Source organism: Trichechus manatus, unplaced genomic scaffold (genome assembly GCF_000243295.1).
Source record: "Trichechus manatus latirostris isolate Lorelei unplaced genomic scaffold, TriManLat1.0 scaffold00060, whole genome shotgun sequence".
In the NCBI taxonomy this organism is placed as follows: domain Eukaryota; kingdom Metazoa; phylum Chordata; class Mammalia; order Sirenia; family Trichechidae; genus Trichechus; species Trichechus manatus.
In genome coordinates, this window is record NW_004443996.1 from 2,859,287 (window position 1) to 2,883,431 (window position 24,145).

The window sequence follows — 24,145 nt, forward strand, 5'->3', positions numbered from 1 at the left end:
ATTGTTCAGATGTTGTTGTCATTTACTGATTAACTGCTCTGATTCCCTGTTGTATTTCTTTTGGTTTTGGATAGTCCTTGAGAGTTCATTTCCTAGTTTGTTGTATGGCTAGTAAGATCCTGTGTCTAGATTCAGCCTATGAGCTGAAGTTGTTTGTTCTCAGATCAAAGGACTCCCTTTAGTAATTCTTGTAAATTTTGTTTGGTTTTTACATATTCCTTTAATTTCTGTTCATCTGCAAATGTCCTGATTTCACCATAATATTTGAATCAGAGTTTTGCAGTATATATTATTCTTGGCTGGCAATTTTTTTCTTTCACTGTTTTATATACGTCATCCCATTGCCTTCTTGCCTGCATGGTTTCTGCCAAATAATCTGAGCTTAGTCTTACTGTTTCTCCTCTGTATATGACTTCTTGTTTTTCGCAAGCTGCTCTCAGGATTCTTTGTTGGTCTTTGGTTTTGGTGAGTGTGATTATGATGTGCCTTGGTGATTTTCTTTTGGGGTCTATCCTATATGGGGTTCGTTATGCTTCTTGGTTGGCCAGCTTTTCATCTTTCATGATATTGAGGAAGTTTTCTGTCAGCAGTTCTTCAATGATCCTGCCTGTGTTTTCTATTTTCTCCCCCTGTTCTGGACCTCCAGTCACTCACAAATTTTTGCTTTTGATTGTATCCCGCATAATTCTCAGTGTGTCTTCATTTTTCTTTGTTCCTTTTATCTGAGTTTTCCTTGAACAGAGTTGTATCCAAGTGTTTGTCTTCAATTCGGCTGATCTTGTCTTCCACCATTTCAGATCTGCGCGTCAGCCCTTCTATGACACTGCCCATTTCTGAAATCTTATTGTTTATCTTTTGGATTTCTAATTGTTGTTTTTGTATAATTTCTAGTTGTGAATTTATTTTGGCATTTAGTTCCTGCATTATTTTCCTGAATTCTTCCTTTTTTTGGTCTGTATTTTCCATGAATTTGTCTATTTTTTCCTCATTTTTGTCTGATTTATGCTTCAACTCTGGGATAATTCTGAGTATTGGAGATTTGAATTCCCTATCAGATAGTTCTAGTGCCTTTTCTTCTACTGGAAGGTCATCTGGTGTTTTATTTTGGACGTCTACTGGAACCATCCTGTCCTGTTTTTGTAAATGTTTTGATATTATCTGCTGTCTTCGGGGCATTCAGTGGTTATTTTTCTCATTTATTGATGTTGGATTTGTTTTCTCCTTTTTTTTTTTAATTTGCCTATGTCTGAGCAGGCAGGGTGTGTGTTCTTTGTTGTTTGCTCATCTGTGGGCACGATACTTTTCACCTCCTTTTCTAGTTGGCAGGGTCAGTCACTCAGGTATGGTACAGCAGGGCAGGGCTAGCTGAAGAGGAGTTGCTGGGATGGGTTGTTTGTGGCACTAACTACAGCCACCAGGGCAGGTCGATAAGCAGTGCAGGACAGGTTCCCGTAGGCCGTGCCTGTGCTGCTTGGTGGAGTGATGTTAAGTGCACGGTGCAGGTAGGCTGGTTGGAGGAGGGGAGATTGTGATGTGTGGAGCTAAGATGGGTATGGGAGAGAGGAGATAGGAGCAGGAGCCAAAAACATAGAAACAAACAAAAAAGAGTGCTAGTGGAGCTTGCCATTGGAGTGGAGAGATGAGATACTATGAAATGGTGAAAAACGAAAAGGAGAAGAAGAAGAAAGAAAAGATTGAATAAATAAAAATTAGAAAAAAGAACAGCATAGCTCTCAGGGATCCCACCAGTGTGGCTACGAGGTCTAGGGAATTTGTTCCCAGGTATTGAAGTACAGCCTGGCTAGGAGGCATAGAGGTATTCAGCACCAGGTATTCAGGGGATAGAAAGAGAAAGAAGGTATAGAGAGACTAGAAACTGAGCAATGAAGAGAGATATAAAGGGAAAAGAAAACAGAACAAATAAAAAAGTAAAAGAACAAGAAAAACCCCCAAAAAACAGAGGGAAAATAAAACCACGAAAAAGGAAATGCTCTCAGGGATCCCTCTGCGCGTCTGCACAAGCTGAGGGGGTACGTCCCAAGCTGCGCAGCACTGCCCGGCCAGAACGCGTTCCCACCTCGAGAAAAGAAATAGAAAACAAACAGTTCAAAACAAACAAACAAAAAAAAAAGCCCTGGGATCCCACCAGTGTGGCAGCACGGACCAGGAAACAGTTCCGCACTAGAACGGAGCTCCACAGCCCCTCAGGAAGAAGCAAAGATGCCACACGGAGCCAGGTATTTGAGTGAAAGGAGGGGGAGGTCGTGAGAGGTAAGGAAGAAATCAAAAGAAGCGAAAAAAGCAACACCAGCAGCCAGCAAATGGCACTCAGGGAGTCGGCCAGTGTGGGCAGGTGAAATCCACGCAGCTGGTGCTTCCCATCCAAGAGACTATGGCCGTGGGAAGCAGAGGAGGCCGAGTGCGGGTGAAGAAGGGTGGGGGGTGGGAAAGTGTATGTCGCCAGTTACCGGTTGTTCTGTCTCCTGTTGGAAACTCCATGAAGCTGCTTTCTCGTATCCCCTATTTGCGGGTCTCTGATAGGAATCCAGGATGGCAGATCTGTGCTGCCTTAGCTAATAGGTGACCTCTCCATGTATGTCTCCTTGCTTTCTGTTCTCTGTCAGTTTCTTATTCCGTTTGGTGCTTGGCTGAGTTCTTTATCTCTTCATTTGATGTTTAGGGTTTCAGGATTGCTGTTTTCTCTGTTTGGCTTAATTTTTTGGATCTTTGCTGTGGAGGGACGGTGTGGTGCTTCTGCCTAGAGCGCCATGTTGCTGGAAGTCAGGGATAATTTTTTTTGAGGCACAAAACTTGGCTTTATATTTAAGCATATCTAGCACACATTTCTTATTAAGCATTCCAGGTGATTCAGACAATTATTTATACTAAAAGTAATTAGAATATTGAACAAGTAATCTGCAAATATTTATATTGGTCCTTTGGTCTCAGACTGCATTTCGTTCCCTATTTTTCTCTTTGGAACACTTGATACCCCCTCTCCTCTTTGGTCTGGTTAAGGGCTATTCATGCTTTAGGTGTAAGGTTATTTCCTTATCACATAGACTAGATCAAAACCCTCAGCCTCCCCTTCTCCCGCAATCAGGTCCTCTTTTATGTTTATTTGATTGTAAATTCTGTATAAGAAAAGGCAGGATCCCACCACTATATCTCAGAACCTAGCAGGTTTCTGTCATCCAGTGTGTGAATGAATGAGTGAATGAAGATTAAAGACTGATGATGGTCTTTTTTTGTGCTTTTCTTTTCACCTTCCATTGAGGATAGGTGATAGAAGCAAAAATGATCATAGTATTGAGTTTAATGTGGTGATTACACCTGAAAGTGATATACAAACTTTTAAGAGAAGAAATAGGACATCTAGGAGCCACCTGAAATAATGGTATGTGGAATATGTACCCAACTGCATACCTGTTTTCAGCTAGATCTAATTTTTTATTTTTGTTTAATTTGTTTTTCCTGAGATCCAGGTTGCCTGCACTCTCTTCACTATATTGGTTCTGGTTTCTTAATGACATCAGTGGATTTTTTTCTATCTGCTCTCACTAAATTTTAATATTACACCCCTCTGTTCTTTTTGGAAGTGGAATACTCTTGTTGAACAGTTTTATTTTCCTTTGCAGCAATACTGACCATGTAAAACTTAGATTTGACCATTTAGCAGTACATTATTTGATATTTGGATAGGGTAGGGATGACCTTGGACCAGATGACATCTGTAGCCTATAGTCTGGATCTAATTCAGCTAGTGTTCCATGTATGTTTCAGCAGTCTCACCAGATTTCCTACTGTGACTATTTCTTAGAGATGTCTTTGTCTGATGTCAAGAGTAACTATGCCCTTCCCAAATACTTAAAAGTTAGTAATGAATAGTATGTTAGACCAGTCGTGAGGTGATTTACTCTTAATAGCATTTGTCGTTGTGGGAAAACTGCTGAATCTGTGATTTGGTATGTCCCATTTGCAAAATGGTAGTGATAATATTCTAGATATTTAACCTCTGCCAACTCCCATGCTAGTTGCTATGGGGTTAAAGAGATGAATAAAACATAAACCCTACCCTTGTGCACAAAGAGACTTCAGTAAAGAATGTCGTTGTATTTATTGTTGTTGTCACCCCCGACTCATGGCAACCTCATGTGTTAAAGAGTAGAACTGCTCCGTAGGGTTTCCTTGGCTACGATCTTTATAGAAGTAGATCACCAGGCTTATTTTCCACAGAGCTGCTGGATGGGTTCAAACCACCAACCTTTGGGTTAGCAGCCAATCTCAAATCTTGTGTCACAGACCTGTGTTTGTATCCTGACTTCACGTACTAGCTATGTGAACTTGAGCAAGTTGCTTAACCTCTCTATGCCTCAGTTTATCTGTAAAGTGGAGCAATTGCTAGAACATACTTCCTAGGATTTTTATGAGTATTAAATGAAGAGATAAAGCTTGTAGAACAGTTTGTTATACACAGCAAGAGCTCAATAAATGTTAACTGGTAGCAATTATTAATGTAATTGGATAACTTGGAATTCAGTGGAGGCATATTGTGAAGATCCTTTGATGCTACACTAAGGAGTTTAGTCTATAATCGGGTAGCTTTAAGTGAGTAAATAACAAGATTGGATTTGCTATTTTAAATTAGTATCTCTGACAGTGATTTGGAAGAAGCACTGTGATGAAAAATGATTCTTTACCTTCTAAACTAGAGATTCTGTATATTTTTTTCCCTTTCTCTACACTGCCTACATGCACAGAATACTTCCATCATTCATCCGTTCAGCTATCCATCCAACAAGTATTAGTTGCTTTCTACGTACCAGCCACTGGGATACAGCAGAGAACAAGACAATCTTGATCTTCTCATGGAGCTTATAGTCTGCTGGGGGACAGTAAAAAATAAATTAATTAATAAGATAATTACACATTGTGTTTTACTCAGTATGCAGATCTGGCTCTGTCACCCCCTGTTCAAAAAACTTAGAGGCTTTATGTCATCTAATAATAAACTGTAAGACCCTTTTACCTTTTACATGGCATGTAAGACTGTAAGCTGGCCTCTGCCTGCCTCTCTAGCCTCATCTCTCTTCCCTCCCTGGTTTCCATTTTATGGTCAGTTAATACTAAACTGCTTAAAGTTCTCTGTACCTACTCTTCTCTTACTTGCCTCTGTACCCCTGCAAACGCTGCCCCTCTACCTGAAATGTTCTTCCCCTTATTTACTTGTTTAGCTTCTATTCATCTTTTAAAAGCAGCTAATGTATCACTTCCTGCAGGGAGTATTCCCTGATACTCCATCCCTCCACCCTAGGCTGAGTTAAGTACCTCCCCTTAGTACTCTCATAATGCCCTGTTCTTACCTCTTATCACGGGACTTGACATTGTATTATAATTTTTTGTGTCTGAATCTTTATTATATTGGGAGCTCCTTAAGGACAAGATATTTTTATCCTCACTTCCTAGAACAGTGCTTGGTACAGGGTTGGTGCCATACATTTATATCTAACAAATGAGCTACTGACTTGCTAGCAGTCCATAACTCATAATAACAGTCTAAGCTGTGTCAGTCAAGATGAAAAGAAGAAGCTAGTTTCAAGAAATATTTATAAGGTGGAATCAAAATTTAGTAGCAGATTAGACGTAGGAAGAGAGATCCTGAGGTAGGGAAACTGTGACTGCTAGTCTTGGCATTACCTGTGATAGGGATTGCAGGGGGAAGCAGGTGAGGAACCATGATGAACTCAGTTTGGGGCATGCTAGGTTTAAAAGGCTTGGAGTCTATCCAGAAGGAAATAGACAGTTAAAAATATGGACATAGAGCTTGGGAGAGGTCAGAGCAGAAAACCATGGATTTGGAGTTGTCTACCTATAACTGGTGTTTGAAATCATTGGAGTGTATTTTCACCCAAAAAAAAAATGATTGACAAGAAGCTTTTGGGGATGGTTTCAGGAGGAGGTGGCATTTGAGCTGATGGGTTTGAGCAAGCATGGAAGAGCATAGTGAGTAGGGAGAATTATTTCCTTCAGTGATTGTGACTCTTCTAATTTTCTTAATTAATATATTTTCTTTTACTTACCCCACATGTGATTTCTGCTTTCCTTACCATTGGAAGAGCATAGTGAGTAGGGAGAATTATTTCCTTCAGTGATTGTGACTCTTCTAATTTTCTTAATTAATATATTTTCTTTTACTTACCCCACATGTGATTTCTGCTTTCCTTACCATACAGCTATTTGAGATATTAATTCTGAGGGGCATAGAGATTGGATTTGTGTTTTAATTTTATTTTTCTTTTCTAGGCCAGTTTCTAGATACTGAGTTTTCACCCTGCTGAGTGTTTTCTTCCTTACTGTCATTTTGCTGTTTATGCTCTCATATCACAGAAACAAAAACTGAGTAACTCTTGTGATTTGTTGATTTAAAAAGCTCAGCTCTAAAAATGTTCTGCCTGGCTTCAGTGATTCTTATGATCAGCTTGGTCATTGTGTCCTTGTAACTGGGAACTCCTATCATGTTCCTTTTCAATTTACTATTTATGAGGCTCAGCAAGGCCCTCAACTGAATCCTAAATGCTGTTAATCTTTAATGGCTTCCTCAGGTTTAGGTAGGAGGAGTGGGCGATGGGGGGTGTATTAATGTGTCTGGCAGCACTGTTTCATTTTGCTGTTTTCCATTACTTGAATGTGATGTAATTTTTATATTAATCTTTATAAGACAAAGTCTAAGTCTAGGTCCCAAATCAATATCCCTCTCTTCATTGTTCTCCCAATTAGACCTAATATATGATAGTAAGTTAAGTATCTGAGGGGAAAACAAATCTTAATCACTTACTTAAACATGTCTTCATTCGAACAGCTTTACTTTGGCCTAGAGCATTAGTATTTGATGGTGAAACTATCAGGTGAGTTGTGTTCTTATCATCTACCAGATTGAAACAGGGCATATGTGACCATCACCTCAATTTCCGCAGAAATATTTTTTTTTACCATACCAATAGCTCTAGACTTTTCTATGTGTAGCCCAACAGAAATACAAGAGTAGCAGAGTCATGCTATGAGAGTGATTCTTTCTTGGGATTTGGGAGCTTATCAGAATCTCCAGGGGTACTTATAATTCAAAAAAGTCCCCCAGGTGTGATTCTGATTTGCTTCCTTCTCCTCCTCCTCTGAGAATCGCCGTTTCACCTAGAAACTTCAGCATAAAGAGGTACATTTACTTGTAGCTTGTCCTTAAATAGTAGAGCTCTCTAATCCCCAGCCCCTCATACTTTTCTTTTGAGGGTTCCCCAGTAGTTCTTTTTAATGCTGTAACTTCTGAAACCAATGTCTACCAACAACAATTACCTACCACCAAAGCAGTCCTGTTAGTGTTTGGAAGCCTACAAAGCAAGAAAGTATTTACAAGTGTAGGGGCCAGGTTTAGTTGTATGGTTTATTAAAATGGGAGCCCTTTGCAACTACTTACACTAGAGCCCAAAATTATACTAACACGACTTTCCCCCAGTTTTACTACATTTTATGATGAAAATTTTCAAACTTACACCAGAGTTGAAAGAACTTTAGCGTATTGTCACTCATAGTGACCCTGCGTACAACAGAACAAAACATTGCCCAATCCTGTGCTATCCTCACAATCGTTGTTATGTTTGAGCCCATTGTTGCAGCCAGTGTGCCAGTCCATCTCGTTGAGGGAGGGTCTTCCTCTTTTTTGCTGACCCTCTACTTTATCAAGCATGATGTCCTTCTTCAGGTACTGGTCCCTCCTGATAACATGTCTAAAGCATGTGAGATGAAGTTTCGCTATCCTCGCTTCTAAGAAGAATTCTGGCTGTACTTCTTCCAAGACAGTATATCCACCATCTAAATCTACCATTAGAACATCACATTAGAATTAAATACTTTAGCAACAAATCATTAACTAGAGTTCAATATTTGTTTACAGTTTTTTTCCTTTGGATGTAAAATTTACATACAGTGAAGTACACAAATATTAGGTGCACATTAGCTGACTTTTGGCAAATGATGAATCTGTGTAGCCCCAATCCCTATCAAGATAATAGAACATTTTACACCTTCCCCTTTTTCTTTTCTGTACAGCTTATTCCCTCTTGACTTTCTATAGTCTCTGAGCTAAAGGTAAGAAAAAGGCTTGCCAGTGTTTAGAGAACAAATAGGAGTCAATGTTTAATGACAGATCAGCACATTTCTCCATAGCCTAAAGAACCTTGTGTTTCAAATTGTATATGAACATTTTAAAACCAAAAACTGCGTGAATAGCTGATCTTTCCATTTCTTAGTTATTTTGGAAAATACTGTATATAGGTAGAAATACCTTTCATCTGTTTAGTTAAAGAGGTATTTTATAGGCAAGCGCTCTAGTTTAATGAAATGTGAGAAGGTAAAGATAGAAATAGGGGAAGTGCAGGGAAAGGAAGGTGAAATGGGAAAAATCACGTAAATAGTAATATAACGTAACTAACCAAAGGTGGTTCATTGGTTAAAATATTTAAAGTATATGCAATATCACTACACATCATAGTCTATCCTGACAACAGTAACATGCTGTCTATTCAAGAATATCATACTCTGTCTTTAGGAAATACAAATTAAATTTCTTCCACTATTAGTATTTTATTTTAAATACCTTTATGCCTGGTAAATATTGCTTGTGTAGTGCTTTTTTTTTATTTTTTATTTAGCATATTTTAATTTATACCAGTAAATATTTCAAATATGGTGTAAGTTTGAAATTATTTGCTTGCATTTTATGAGGAGCAGCATGTAAGTGCATTTCTAATAAAATAATTCTGGTCCCAAAAGGAGAAACTATGCTAAAAGTAAATTTATATTTCCATAATAAAAAGATATAGCAAACATACAGTCATTTGCATAACATTCCTGAAATATTGTACAGTGGCTTTGTCAGTGCTGGTAAGTCCATTTCAAGGATGTTGCCCTTAGTCCATTAGTTTGGATAATGAGCCCTATAAAGTACATTTATAACTTGTGGCACTGCAAGGAGATGGATTCTAATTTTCATCCTTTTATCTAGACACATTGAAAGAAGGTCAATGGAGGGTTCTATATGATTCATTGTCCCAACACATATCAGATGACAGAGACCTGATAATGTCCATGCATAAGTGTTTTCCTTATTTGGAAACAGCACTTGAAAGAAATCTTTCTATGATCATCCTTTGAAGTAAAGTGGAAACAAATATTAAAAGAAGCTCTATCCTTTTTTTTTTTCCTGGTTATAACATTATCAAATGTATGACCAAATAGCTATTCTTGAACAAAAGAGAAAGCAACACTTAAAAATAGAAAGCCTTTAGTGGCTTTTACTGACTGTGAATGATATAACAGGATATTTAATCAACTTTTCTCTCCCCCTTTTCTTAAAGCTGATAAAGAGGAGAAAAGCCTGTTTCCTAAGCAAAGGAAAAGTGTCTATGTTTCTAAACATTAGAAAAGCTTGTATTTATACTATAATACTTATCCTAACTTTACCATAAGGAGCCCTGGTGGTGCAGTGGTTAAGCGCTCGACTGCTAACCGGAAAGGTTGGTGGTTTGAACCCACCAGGCACCCTATTGGAGAAAGATGTGACAGTCTGCTTCCGTAAAGATTACAGCCTTGGAAGCCCTGTAGGGCAGTTCTACTCGGTCTTGTAGTATCACTGAGAGTCGGGAGAGTCAGAATTTTACCATTACTTGTTAATGGTATTCAAAATAAATATTTAAGTAGTATTTCATGGTTATTTTATATTTCAAAGGACTGATGGCAATAGAAGGATCCCTGGTTATACAGTGGTTAAAGCTCTTGGCTGCTAACCGAAAGGTCGGCGGTTCGAACCCACCAGCACCTCCACGGGAGAAAGATGTGTCAGTCTGCTCTTGTAAAGATTACAGCCTTGGAAACCCTATGAGGCAGTTCTACCCTGTCCTACAGGATTGCTAGGTATCAGAATCGAGTCAATGGCAATGGGTTTGATGGCAACAAGAATATATGTTCTGTAATTTAGTGTCAGTTTTGTGTTCAAAACAGTTAAAATTGTAGGCAATTTTCTAATCTTGTCATAAGAAATTAGTTTTAGATTCAAGCTTGGTAGCTGATTATGTTCATTTTCTGAATTGTTTAATCATTAACATGAACTTTTTGCTGTGCTTATTTATTTTTATAGATGTAAAGCAATCATAGATCAGTTTGGCCAGAGAATAATCTCTAAGCATTTCATCGTGGAAGACAGTTACTTTTCTGAGAACACATGCTCGAATATTCAATACAGGTAAGACACTTCTACACCCACTATCCAAGGGAAGTTGAAACTTGGGGAAACTTAGCTGTGTAATTATATTTACATTTCTGTATGATGCAAGAGTCTGTTTTTCAAGTAAGATGCAAATGTATACCAAACCGAAGATATATTCAATACCTTAACGCTGTTCTCTTGTAGGATCTGATTTTGGGAGAGTCTAGCATAATTTCAGCTCCTTTGCTACAGTTGGGGTTTGTCTGCAGGTCACACATCCTTCTTTCATGAGCCAAAAAAAGATTAAAGCAGAACTTGACTTGGTTTTAGGAGGTGACACTTTTATCCTCACTTAAATCTTTTAAATGTGCCTTCTGGTGGTTATGTAACTATAAATGAGACTTATCCATGGAATCTGAACCACTGATTTATTTACTGTTTTGTGCATTACAGGCAGATCTCCAGGGCAATCTTGATTACAGATAGATCTGTACTAAAAACAGATTCAGATCAGCAGGTAATTTCAGTTCTGTACTTTTTAATAATATGTTGCTCTTTAATCTACATGATAATATATGTAAATCAATATTAGTGAAATAAAATGTATTAAGCCATAGGTAGTAATAGTTTTTAATGCATTTTAAAAAATACATAATGGCAATAATGTAACAGCTGTGGTTTCTTAAGGATATTCATCTAGCAGAACAAATAATCGTGGTCTCCTAGATTTACTCTAGGAAAATTGGACTAAATCTTTGTTTTCAACAACTGTTTTTATGAAATGGAAAATAGAGTGTTAGGGTATAAGAAAAAAAGAATCCTAAGAAAAAACCAAAACCAAACCAAACCCTTTGCTTTCAAGTCGATTCTGACTCATACCGACCCTATAGGACAAAGTAGAAATGCTCCATAGGATTTCCAAGGAGCAGCTAGTGGATTCAAACTGCCAACCTTTTGGTTAGCAGCTGAGCTCGTAACCACTGCGCCACCTTATAGGAAAAGGCTTTATGGTAACGAACCCTACAATAATGGTGGTAAACCCTTCATTAGCATTAGGCCTGATGTGAGTGAACTTTAAAACCCCCGGAATGTTGTTAATAATTCCGAGTTCTGATATTTCCTCACCACCATTGTTTGCTTCAGTGTCTTCTTTGCCTTCCCCCAATCCCGTAGCAATTTCTTTATGCCTGTGGTTTTCCCTTGATCTGGACATGTATATCCCAGGGTTATGTTCCTTTTTATTGTAAAATGAGTATTTTACAATGACCAAAAAAAAAACCCTTACTCAGTGCATGTGACTGTCAGACCTATGCTATATGCTATACTACTAAAAATAGGCTCCTAAAATTCCTAAGATTAAAAGCATCTTGTTATATGAAATAGGTATACTTGTTATACATGTGAGCATGAATACTTTTGTTTCATTATTCAGCAAACAATGAGTGCTTTGTACATGCTAGCCACTGTGCTGGCTGTTGAGAAGATAGTTACAGCCACGATAGCATCTTGGCCCTCAAGTAGCTTGTAGTCCGGATGATACAGACAAGTAAATAACAACTGCAATTCAATATGACAAGTGTGAGCATGGGTGTCATATAAAGAATGGTACAATAGCTATCATAGCACTTATTACACTGTTCTGTAATTGCCGATTGACTCATCCGTATCCCTAAGTAAACCATGAGCTTTGTGAGTGGGTTGAAAAATGTCAGGGAGGCAGAAAAGTGAAGAGAGCAAATAGAGATGACTCTTTGTAGAAGTTAAGTTGTGAAGAGTAAGAGAGAGGAATTAGTCCCTGAAGAGAGATGTCAGAGTAAAGAGGGTTTTTCTTTTTCTTTTTTTCTTTAAGATTAGCATATTTTTCAGTGCTGGTGGGATGGAGGAGGATAATAGATGGAGCAAGACCCAGGTAAAATCTGGGGAAGATTGGAACCAGAGAACGGGCAAAAGTGTTGCCCTTAGATAGAATGTGAGACACCCTGAAACAAGAATAGATTTGGGAGTTTCCATCTAATGGGTTCCATTTGCTCATTAAATTATGAGGTGAGGTCATTTCCTGAGAACGGAGGTGCGAGAGTGGGGATGGGTCAAAGCTCAAGGAAAGGTTTAAGATAATCACCATGGGGATTTGGAAAGCGGGGAGTTGGAGAGTGATCTATCCTGTGGTCGGATTTCTGGGCAGTGTTTAGGGCCCTGTGAGCCTGGCAGAGGTTATAAATTGACAGTAGCATTAATCTGCTCCTATCCTTATAGCTCTCACATTCTCTTCCCTCATCCAGCCTGGTCATTGACCTCTGAGAGACCTATAATTCCTTGTCCCCTCTGTTTCCTCCCAGTCTGTCAGCTCTCACCTGCCCTCTTCTTTTTCCATATCCTAAACCCCATGGTATATCTTCTGAACTGTCCTCCCTCTAACACTGTCAGTTCTCATAGAGCCTTGTTCTTCCACTGCACTCACAGAGGAAAGTCCCATTCCTGGATCAGACTGTAGTCTGCACCAGGATAACTGAGGGCTTCTTCGGAAAACCATTCAACCAGACAGATGACACCGCCACAAAGTAATGGATGCCAACCTCATTCAGCTAGGTCCTCAGCACCCTCCATCAACCAGTTCTTCTACTGGCCCACAGGCAACTCCCTCTCCCTTTCTCTTCAGTGCCTAGTCCAAGTCTTCATTATTTTATCTAGACCCTCTTCTCATTCCCTGCTCCCTCTCACCCCCTGCTTCACTGAGAAAAGTGAGGCCATCCACCATGTACAATGGCCCTTGACTTCCTGCCTTGTCACCCACAACTTATGCACATTAGCACAGACGCTAATGAGGGGACTCTCCCACTTGTCCAAAGCTAACTCCTTTCACATATCCCCTTCACTGCCCCCCTTTATTCCTCCTGTTCTCCTGCATCTTCTGCCTCTCCCCACTACTGGTGTCTTCCCTGCAGCCTATATACATGCACTAGTATTTTTTTATTCCAAAAAAAGAATTCTCTTGACTCTGCCCTCACCTCTAGCTAGTATCCAACATCTTACTTCCTCTTATCAAAAATTTTCAAGATAGTATCTATACTTGCTGCCTCCAGCTCCTTACTTCCCATTTATTTCTGGACCACAACAACCTGGCTTCTGCCTTCACACTTTTACCACAAATTCTCTTCTAAGGTCATTAGTAACTTCATAATAGTCAGGAGTAGGGGACATTTTTTGGCCCTTGTCTACTAGGATCTTTCTGCTGCTTTGACAATGCTATTTATTCCCTTCCTCTTGAAACTCCTGTGATTTCCATGACACTGTGCTCTCCTGGCTCTCCTCAGGACTGTTTGGCTGTTCCCTCCCTGCCTCTTTTGTGGGCTCTTTTTTCTCTGCTCTCTCCTTAAATGTCAGAGTTCCTCAGGATTCTCAGGTTTTTTTTACACTCGCTGGATGACTCAATCTACTTTCATGATTTCAACTCCACATAAATATTGCTGACAGCCACTACTGTATCTCCCAGGAGTGTCTGCCTCACATGCCAAACTTCCTGCTGGACATCTATCCCAACTGCTGATAGCTGAACTCACCATCTTCCCTCTCAAACCTCCTCTTCATCCAGTTCTCTCTACCTTCATGAGTAGTGCCACCATCCTTCTAACTACAGTAACTTCTTCTTCCCATCTCTGACAGCTCATCAGCCTCTAGGTCCTGTCAGTTTACTTCCTAGAAATTGCTTCAGTTTGCCTCTCGTCTTCATTCTTATTCTGACTACTGTAGTTAAGGGACTCAACATTTCTGCCTTCTAAGTGGTCTTCCTGCCTCTCGTCTTGTCTCCTTCAAATCGATTTACCACACAGCCATCAGAGTGATCAGTCTAAAATGTACTTCTGGCTTGCCTTTCTTTGTTTCCTAAATGGAGTTCTCTTCCTTTACCCTCTCTTTTTAAACTTTTGAAGCACAAATAGAATGATGAGAATTAGACAATAGGAAAGAATTTGTAAGTGATACTAGGAAGTTGAGAGAATTCTCTTTTACTGACTTTTATAATATCTGTGAGGTTTGAGAGAGTTACCTTCTCAGAGATCAGAAGGAAGGTGCTGTGGTAGGGGGTTATTAATTGTATCTCAATAAACACATGATAATTGTAGGAGTCAAAAGAAGTACTTACATGTTGGTACAGTTCTTAAGAAACCTACCTGTCCATTTATGGTCATAGTTTTGGTTGTAATCATTTGATAATTACTGCACAGCGTTCAATACATGTTTTAGTTGCTTCTCTCTCTTTGATGCCAAAGTACGTCATTTTCTATCATGAACAGCAGCAAAGGAAGTTAAGAGGAATCTGAAGAACACAGTTTTTGAGATATCTTGAGCCCAAAAATATACATGCAAGTAATGTGATAGTAGGACCTTCACGGTTATCAAAATAATTTCTGTTTTTAGAATTTGTTGTAGGCATCTCCTTTGTGGGCTATCAGTGTGATATTCCCAGATAAAGTCTAAGCATGACACGGGTAAGAGTGAAAATCGGGCTTTACCTTTTGGTAAGGAGTTCCTGTATAAGAGAATACAGTTTCCTCAGATTGAAGATTAGATTGAGGATTAATTTTGAAATGTTAGATTCTACAGAGAAACATTGAACTAATGGGCACCTACAGTCTTAAACATAAAACCACATTATCAGCAGTGCCTAGGAGAACATATCAATAAACATTATTTAATAATGATTTCACATTTCAATTTTAATTCAGAATTTCTAGTTTTATTGATGGAGTCCTTAAATTAATTTGAAGCCGTTCATTTTGAAACATTTCAGTATATAATTCTGTCTTAGTTACCTAGTGCTGCTGTAACGGAAATACCACAAGTGTATGACTTTAAAGAACAGAAATTTATTTTCTCACGGTTATGGAAGCTAAAAGTCCAAATCAGTGTCTCAGTTGTGTCAACTCCCCAGCCCTCCACCCCATATTTTCGCCTGTGTGTCTAATCCCCTCTTTTTATAACTCAAAAGTATAGATTTAGAACCCACCCTGCTTGGGCATGATCTAATTACCGTAACAAAGAGAACGCTATTTCTAAACAGGGACCACATCCACAGGCACCAAAAACCAAAAAACTCATTGCCATCGAGTCAATTCCAACTCATAGCGACCCTAAAGGACATTAGAACTGCCCCATTGGGCAGGCGCAGCGGTTAGGATTCCTACACACATTTTGGGGTGACACAATTCAATCTATAACAATTTATTTTGACTGCTTGTTTTGAAAACTTTGGGGTTAGTAATAACGTGTGATTTTTAGTGCTCTGTACCTGCCGTTTTTAGCCATTACGAGAAATCAAAATTGAATTAGTATGGTCTGATTTCAAACACTGAAGTCCATGTATTTCATAAGTAATGTCATTATCACATCCTTTGAAAATTGTAAGTTAATAAATATTAAAGATATTTGAACTATTTATTATATATGTGAATTATATGAATATGATACATAGATATAAAAATAATACAGACATTAAGATACATATGTGCATGTTACGTTTCAAATTCTGTTCCAAAATTAAATCCTTACAAGCCAGATTTTTTCATATGTCAATGGGCATTTGAAAAAAAAAACACTTAAGTTTGACAGTTGACAGCACTCTAATGATAGAAGATTGAAAATGAGATCTAACAGCTATGTCTGTTGTTTTGTTTCTGCTTTTTAGATTTCCATTTTGACAGTACCAGCATCGGAACCAGGAACTTCTGCTGTTCGGGTCATTGAGTTATGTTCTTCAACTATGACATGCATGAAAGGCACCTGTAAGCATAGTAGAGTCTGATTATTAGTTTTATGTATTTGTTTAGGGAGTAAAGGGAGCAGCTGTTATTATAGTTGCCATGGTTATATTAATAGAAATTTCCCTATGTATATTTTTTATTGATAGTCTTGGTTCACATAGTATATGTTCATACCGTAAGTCATCTCATACCTTTCCAATGCCTCTAAACATTTCTGTGGTTAAATCTTCATTTGTTTTTTTGTTTGAAAATATACACAGAAAAGGAAATACCATTTCAACAAATGCTACATGTACAACCTAGTGACATTGTTTACATTATTTAAGTTGTGTAACTGTTCTTGCTGTCCTTCTGTGTTTAAATATTCACAGGCTCAATTTTTAAAGTTCTCCAGTGATGAAATTTCTATGACTTCCCAATTCTTTCTGTGAACTTTCTTAAGTTTACTCTAAACTTACTTCCACAATTTTAAAAATAAATTTCTGTAAGTGAAATTACTAGGTCAAAGTGTTAGATATTTTAACTTTTTATTTTGAAATAATTACAGATTTATAGAAAGTTGCAAAGATAGTACAGAGAGGTCCAGTGTACCTTTCACCCAGTTTCTCCCAATGGTTACATCTTAACAAAGTATAGTACAATATCAAAACCAGGAATTTGACTCTGGTAGAATATGTATGTACAGTTCTGTGCAATTTTATCACATGTAGATTTGTGTGACCACCACCATAGTAAAGATACTGACCTGTTTGATTTCAAGAATCCCTCATTCTACCCTATTATAGCTACTGACACCTTGCTACCTCCCCATCCTAATCCCAATCCCTGGCAATCACTGATCTGTTTCTCATCTCTATAATTTTCTCATTTTGAGAATGTTATATAAATGGAATCATACAGTGTGTAATCTTTCAAGATTGGCTTTTTACATTCATTTCCTTGAGATTCATCCAAGTTGCATGTGTCAGTAGTTCGTTCCTGTTTGTTGCTGGGTAATATTCTATGGTATGGATATTCCAGTTTGTTTAACCTTTTGCTCATCGAAGGACATTTGAGTTGTTTCCAGTTTCTGACTCTTGTGAGTAAAGCTGCTGTGAACATTCATGTGGAGGTTTTTTGTGATCATAACTTCTAATTCCTTGGGATAAATGCTCAGGAGTGCGATTGCTGAGTCATTTGGTAGTTGCATGTTTAGTTTATAAGCAACTGCCAAACTATTGTCCAGAGTAGCTATCTCACTTTACATTTCTACCAACAATGTATGAGTGATCCAGTTTCTCTGCAGCCTCACTAGCATTTGGTGTTGTCACTATCTTTTTTATTTTAGCTGTTCTGAGAGATACCTCATTATGGTTTTAATTAGCATGTCCCTAATGGCTATTGAGGAGTGGTATAAATGGTTAACATGCTTGGCTGCTAATTGAAAGGTTGGAGGTTCAAGTACATCCAGAGGCTCCCCAGAAGAAAGACCTGGTGATCCACTTCCAAAAATTCAGCCATTGAAAATCTGTGGAGCACAGTTCTATTCTGACACACATAGGCGACTCCATGGCAACTGGTAATGGCTAAGGAAGTTGCCTATCTTTTCATTTGCTGTCGGTATATTCGCTTCAGTATATTTTCTGTTCATGTCTTTTGTCCATTTTCTAATTAGATTGTTCTTTTTACTGTTGTTTTGAGAGTTCTTTATATAGTCTAGATAATCATTTGTTGGTTATGTAGTTTTCAGATATTTTTCCCCAGTCGACAGCTTGTCTGTTTCATTTTCTTAACAGTTTCTTTGAAGGGCAGAGCTTTTCTTTTTTGTTTTTCAATTTTTTTTTATTATTGTACTTTAGATGAAGATTTACAGAACTAGTTTCTCATTAAACAGTTAGTGCACATATTATTTTGTGACATTGGTTACCGACTGCACAACATGTCAACACTCTCCCTTCTTGACCTTGGGTTCCCTGCTACCAGCTTTCTTGTCCCCTCTTGCCTTCTAGTCCTTGCCCCTGGACTGGTGTGCCCCTTTAGTCTCATTTTGATTTATGGGCCTGTCTAATCTTTGGCTGAAGGATGAATCTCAGGAGTGACTTCATTACTGAGCTAAAAGGGTGTCCATGGGCCATACTCTCAGGGTTTCTCCAGTCTCTGTCAGGCCAGTAAGATGGTCTTTTCTTTTTTGAGTGAGTTAGAATTGTGTTCTCCATTTTTCTCCAGCTCTGTCCAGGACCCTCTATTGTGATCCCTGTTAGAGCAGTTGATGGTTGTAGCCAGGCACCATCAAGTTGTACTGGACTCAGTCTGGTGGAGGCTGTGGTAAGTTGTGGTCCATTAGTTCTTTGGACTAATCTTTCCCTTGTATCTTTAGTTTTCTTCATTCTCCCTTGCTCCTGACAGGGTGAGACCAGTGGAGTATCTTAGATGGCTGCCCACCAGCTTTTAAGACCCCAAACACTACTCACCAAAGTAGAATGTAGAACATTTTCTTTATAAACTGCATTATGCCAACTGAGCTAGATGTTCCTCGAGACCATGGTCCCCACAGCCCTCAACCCAGTAATTCTGTCCCTCAGGAAGTTTGGATGTGTCTGTGGAGCTTACATGACCTTTCCTTGTACAAGTTGTGCTGGTTTCCCCGGTATTGTGTACTGTCTTACCTGAAGGGTAGAGCTTTTTATTTTGATGAAATCCAATTTATCAGTTTCTCTTTTTTTATGGATCATTCTTTTGTCTGAGATCTCTTCACCAAGCCCTAGATTATGAAAAGCTTCTCCTACGTTTTCTTCTAAATATGTTATAATTTTATGTTTCATGTTTAAATTTATGATTCATTTTGAGTTAAATTTTGTATAAGGTGTGAGTTTTAGGTTTTGGTTCAATTTTTGCTTATGAGTATCCAGTTGCTCCAGCACAATTTCTTGAAAAGTCTATCCTTCTCCATTGAATTCCTTTTGCATCTTTGGTAAAAATCAGTTGACCATACTTGTGTGGGGCTATATGTCTATCCCTTTGCCAGTACCACACAGTCCTGATTCCTGTAACTGTATAAAAAGTCTTGAAATCAGTTGGAGGGATTCCTCACATTTAATTCTTCTTTTTAAAAATTGTTTTAGCTATCCTAGTGTCTTTGTGTTTCCATATAAATTTTAGAATAATGTTGTCTATATCTACAAAAATCTTGCTGATGTTTTGATAGGAATTGTGTTAAACCTTTGTCATTTGAGGGAGAATGGACATCTTTTCTATGTTGAGTCTTCCAACTTATGAACATGGTATGTCTCTGCATTTATTTAGATCTTTTTTATTTCTTTCATCAGTGTTTTGTAGTTTTCTGCATACAAGCCCTGTATGTGTTTTGTTAGATTTACACCTAGGTATTTCAATTTTTTTTGATTGATTGTAAATGGTATTATATCTTTAATTTTCATTTCCATGTGTTCATTGCTACAATATAGAAATAGAGTTGATATTTATATATTAATCTTGTATTCTGTTACCTTGTGGAACTCACTTATCAATTTTAGGAGTTTTATTCAGTCTTCCTTATGGTTTTATATATAAACAATCATTTCATCTGAAAATAGGTACAGTTTTATTTCTTCCTTTCTGAACTGTATGCCTTTTTTTTCTTTCCTACATTATTACTTGGGCTAGAACTCCCATAACTGTGTTGAATAAGAGTGGTGAGAGTAGACATCCTTGCCTTCTTCCCAATCTTAGGGAGAGAGGGGGAAGCATTCCATTTTTTAATCATTAAGTATTATGTTAGGTCTAAGTTTTCTGTAGTAGTTCATTATCAAGTTGAAGAAGTTTCCTCTATTCCTAATTTTCTGAGAGTTGTTATCATGAATGGGTGTTGGATTTTGTCAAATGCTTTTTCTGCATCACTTGACATAATCATGTGATTTTTCACCTTTAGCCTACTAATATGGTATGCATTGATTGATTTTGAGCTTTGGTTGAGCCTTGCATCCCTGGAATAAACCCCAACTTGGTCATGGTCTGTAATTGTTTTTATAAGTTGCTAAATTCTATTTGCTAATATTTTCTTAAGGATTTTTGTGTTTATGTGCCTGAGCTATATTGGTCTGAAGTTTTTTGTTGTTGTTATTTTTTTATTTTTATTTTTCCTTTGTCTGGTTTTGGTATGAGGGTAGTCTGGCTTCATAAAATGAATTAGGAATTATTCTCTCCTCTTCTATTTTCTGGAAGAGATGGTGTAGAGTTGGTGTTAATTTGTCTTTAAACTTTTGGTAGAATTCTGCAGTGAAAACATCTGGGCCTGGAGGTTTGTGTTTTGGGAGTTTTTTAAATTGCAAATTTATTTCCTTAATGATTATAACCAAAACCAAACCAAACCCATTGTCGTCAAGTCGATTCCATAGGGCTATTCATATCATCTGTTCCATATTAAGTGAGTTGTGGTTGGTTGTGCTTTTCAAGGAATTGGCCCATTTAATCTAAGTTGTCAAATTTATGTGTATAGGGTTGTTTGTAATATTCTCTTATTCTTGTGATATTAGCAAGTCTGTAGTGATATCCCGTTTCACTCCTCATTTTGGTGATGTGTCTTCTCTTTTTTTCAGTCTTGCTAGGAGTTTTGTCAATTACATGCATCTTTTCAAAGAACCAGGTTTTTTGTTTTCATTGATTTTTCTCTATTGTTTTTCTGTTTTTAATTTCATTGATTTCTGCTCTATTATTTTCTTCCTTCTGCTTGCTTTGGGTCAGTTTTGCTGTTAAGTTTCTTGAGATGAGAGCTTAGATTATTGATTTGAGACTTTTCCTCTTTTCTAATGTAAGCATTTAATGCTATAAATTTTCTTCTCAGCACTGACTTAGCTGTGTCCCACAAGTACTGAATGCTGTATTTTTTATGCCCTGTTGGTGCATTGGTTTAGCGCTTGGCTGCTGGCCAAAAGGTCAGTGGTTTGAACCCAACAGCCACTCCATAGGAGAAAAATGTGACAGTCTGCTTCCATAAAGATGTACAGCCTTGGAAACCCTGTGAGGCAGTTCTACTCTGTCTTGTAAAGTTTCTATGAGTTGGAATCGACTCAGTGGCAGTGGGCTTGGTTTTGTTTTGTTTTGTTTTTTTAATTTTCCTTGAGCCTTCATCTTTGATCCATGGTTTATTTAGAAATATATTGTTTAGTTTTCAAGTATTTGAAGATTTTCCCGTTTTCTTTCTGTTAGATTCCATTGTGATCAGAGAATACTGTGTGATTTCATTGCTTTTTAATGTATTGAGGTTTGTTTCCTGGCCCAGAATATGGCCTGTCTTGGTATATGTTCTGTGGGCACTTGAATATGTATTCTGCTGCTGTTGGATGGAGCATTCTATAAATATCAGTTACATTCTGTTGTTTGATGGTGTTGTTGACTTCTTCTATATCCTTGCTGGTTTTCTGTTTAGTTATTGTATTAGTTGTTGAGAGAGGTGTGTTGAAGTCATCAGCTATGCTTGTGAATTTATCTGTTTCTCCTTTCAGTTCTGTTTTTTGCTTCATGTATTTTGCTGCTCTTGTTGTTTGGTGCATACCCATTTAAGATTGCTATGTCTTCTTGGTGGATTGATACTTTTATCATTATGTATTGCCTCTCTCTGTCCCTGATAATTTTCTTTGCATTAAAGTTTGCTTTATCTGATATTAATATAGCCACTCTTGTTTTCTTTTGTTTTGAGTCTACGTGGTATGTCTTTTTTTAATCCTTTTCCTTTCAGTCTACCTATATCACTATATTTGAGATGAGTTTCTTTTAGATAGCATATAGTTGGCCCATGTTTTATAGTCTACTCTGCCAATCTCTGACTTTTAATTGGTATATTTAGACCATTTACATTTATTGTAATTATTGATATGTTAGGTTTTAAGCCTGACATTTTATTTTTTGTTTTCTGCTTTTTTCCTCAGTTTCTTCTTCTTCCTTTTTTTTTTTAAACTTGCCTTACTGTGGATCATTTGAACATTTTTAAGAATTCTATTTTGATTTATCTGTGGTGCTCTGAGTGTGTCTCTTTGTATATCTTTTTCTGTGGCTGTTCTAGATATTACATTATATATACATAATTTATCACAGTCTACTAATGTCGACATTTTATCCATTCAAGGGAAGTGTAGGAACCTTTCTTTCCTTCACATCATTTTACCCTCCCTCATTTATAATATAATTGTCTTAAATATTTCCTCTACATACATTGAGAACCACAATCATCAAACATAATTTAGTAAATTCAAGGGGAGAAGGAAAGTCTATTGTACATAGCCATATCTTTACTCGTTCTATTGTTCTTCCTTCCTAGTACTTCAATATTTCTTCTTTAGCTGTTTGTTTATAGTAAGTCTACTGGTGACAGATTCTCTTAGTTTTTCTTCATCAGAGAATGTCTTGATTTTGGCTTCATTCCTGAAGGATATTTTTGCTGGACATACAATTCTAGTTGATAATTATGTTTTCAGCATTTGAAGAATGTTGTGCCACTTCATCTGAGCTCCTTGTTTTCTGATGAGAAATTCACTGTTATTCAAATTGCTTTTTCCCTATATGTAATGGTTGGTTTTTTTTTTCCCTTTGCCTTCGCGATGTCTTCTTTGTTTTATGTTTTAAGAAGTTTGACTATGATGTCTTAGCATGGATTTTTTTGGGTTTATTCTATTTGGGACTTGCTCAGCTTCTTGAATCTGTAGATTTATGTTTATTGACAAATTTAGGAATTTGTCAGCCCTTATTTCTTAAAATATTTTTTTGCCTCACCCACTTTTTCTTCTTCTTTCAGGACTCCAGTGACTTAACTGTTAGATCTTTTGTTATAGTCCCACATGTCCCTGATGCCCTGTTCAATTTTTATGCAGTCTGTTTTCTCTCTTGTTCGTAATGTGTAATTTCTGTTATTCTACCTTCAAGTTTACTGATTTTTCCTCTGTCTTCTCAAGTCTGCTGTTGAACACATCCGTTGAGGTTTTTTTTTTTTTTCTAGTTATTTTATTTTTCAGTTCAAAGATTTCCATTTGGTTCGTTTTATCTTCTGTTTGTTTGCTGAGGCTTTCTATTTCTTTACTGAGGTTTTCTGGGTTTTTTTTTTTGTTGTTGTTTTCATTTGTTTCAAGTGTGTTTTTAATTGCTCATTGAAACATTTTTATGATGACTGCTTTAAAGTGCTTGTCAGGTAACTCCAACATCTGTGTCTTCTTGCTTTTGGCATCTATTTATTGTCTTTTCTCATTCAAGCTGAGATTTCCTGGTTTTTGGCATGAGTGATTATTGGCTGAAACCTGGAGTTTTTTAAATTATATTATGATTCTCTGGATCTTATTCTGTTTTTAGCAGGCCTCCTCTGACAGTGCTCTGGTGCGGAAGAGGAGGTGCTGCCTCATTACTGCCAGGTGGTGGTGAAAGTCCCAGTTCTCTACTTGGCCTCTGTTGACACCCAGAGGTTGGAGAGGCTCCTTATTTCTGCTGAGCAGTGGTGGAGATTCAGGCTCACCATTAACCTCCATTGATACTACCCTGGCTGAGAAGAGCAGGAGTTTTTCGTTACTGCTCCCCAGGTGGCCTTCACTGACATGATGGAGAGTCTGTGACCTCATTCCTGCATGGAGTGGTGAGAGACCTGATTCTCCACTAGGCCTCCTCTAATATCACCACAGCGTGGAGAGGGAGCGGTGAGTCATTACTGCCAGTTGGGTGGTTAGAAGTCTAAGATCCCCACATGGTCTCCACTAATACTGCAGAATATGGAATCTGTTACCTCCTGGTGGGGTGAATGTCCCCACCCCTTACATAGCCTTCTCTGATACCACCCTGATGTGGAGTTTGGGTGCCTCATTATAGCCTAGTGAGGGTAGAAGTCTAGGCTCTCCATTCAGCCTTTGCTGGTGTTGGTGTTTGGCTGGAGTAGTTCAGTTATTGTCTAAATATTCTCTGTCGTACTAGGCTGCTCCTTTCCTGGTCCTTTGGCTAGAGAGAGCAGGCTTTTCGTGTTGTTGTTTTATTTGTTTGTTTGTTTGTTTTGTCTGTGCCTGTTGGTGTTTCTGGGTTGCCAGCTTCTCCAACACCCCGTCTGAGATGTATGAGACAAAAAGAAAACCCAGGAAACTCACCACCATTTAGTTCTTTAGGTCCCAAAGTCCATAGCTGGTCTGCC

General features: G+C 37.9%; 1 protein-coding gene across 2 annotated transcripts in view; it reads left to right on the top strand.

Annotated features, from left to right (window-relative positions):
- CHM (CHM Rab escort protein) overlaps nt 1–24,145 on the top strand; it is a 256,180-nt gene that overhangs the window by 191,190 nt on the left and 40,845 nt on the right. For both annotated transcript variants that reach the window (XM_004378872.2, XM_023733595.1), the window contains 3 exons: nt 10,187–10,291; nt 10,709–10,772; nt 15,936–16,032. In XM_004378872.2, the coding sequence (XP_004378929.1) occupies nt 10,187–10,291; nt 10,709–10,772; nt 15,936–16,032 (266 nt within the window). The remainder of the gene's footprint in view (nt 1–10,186; nt 10,292–10,708; nt 10,773–15,935; nt 16,033–24,145) is intronic.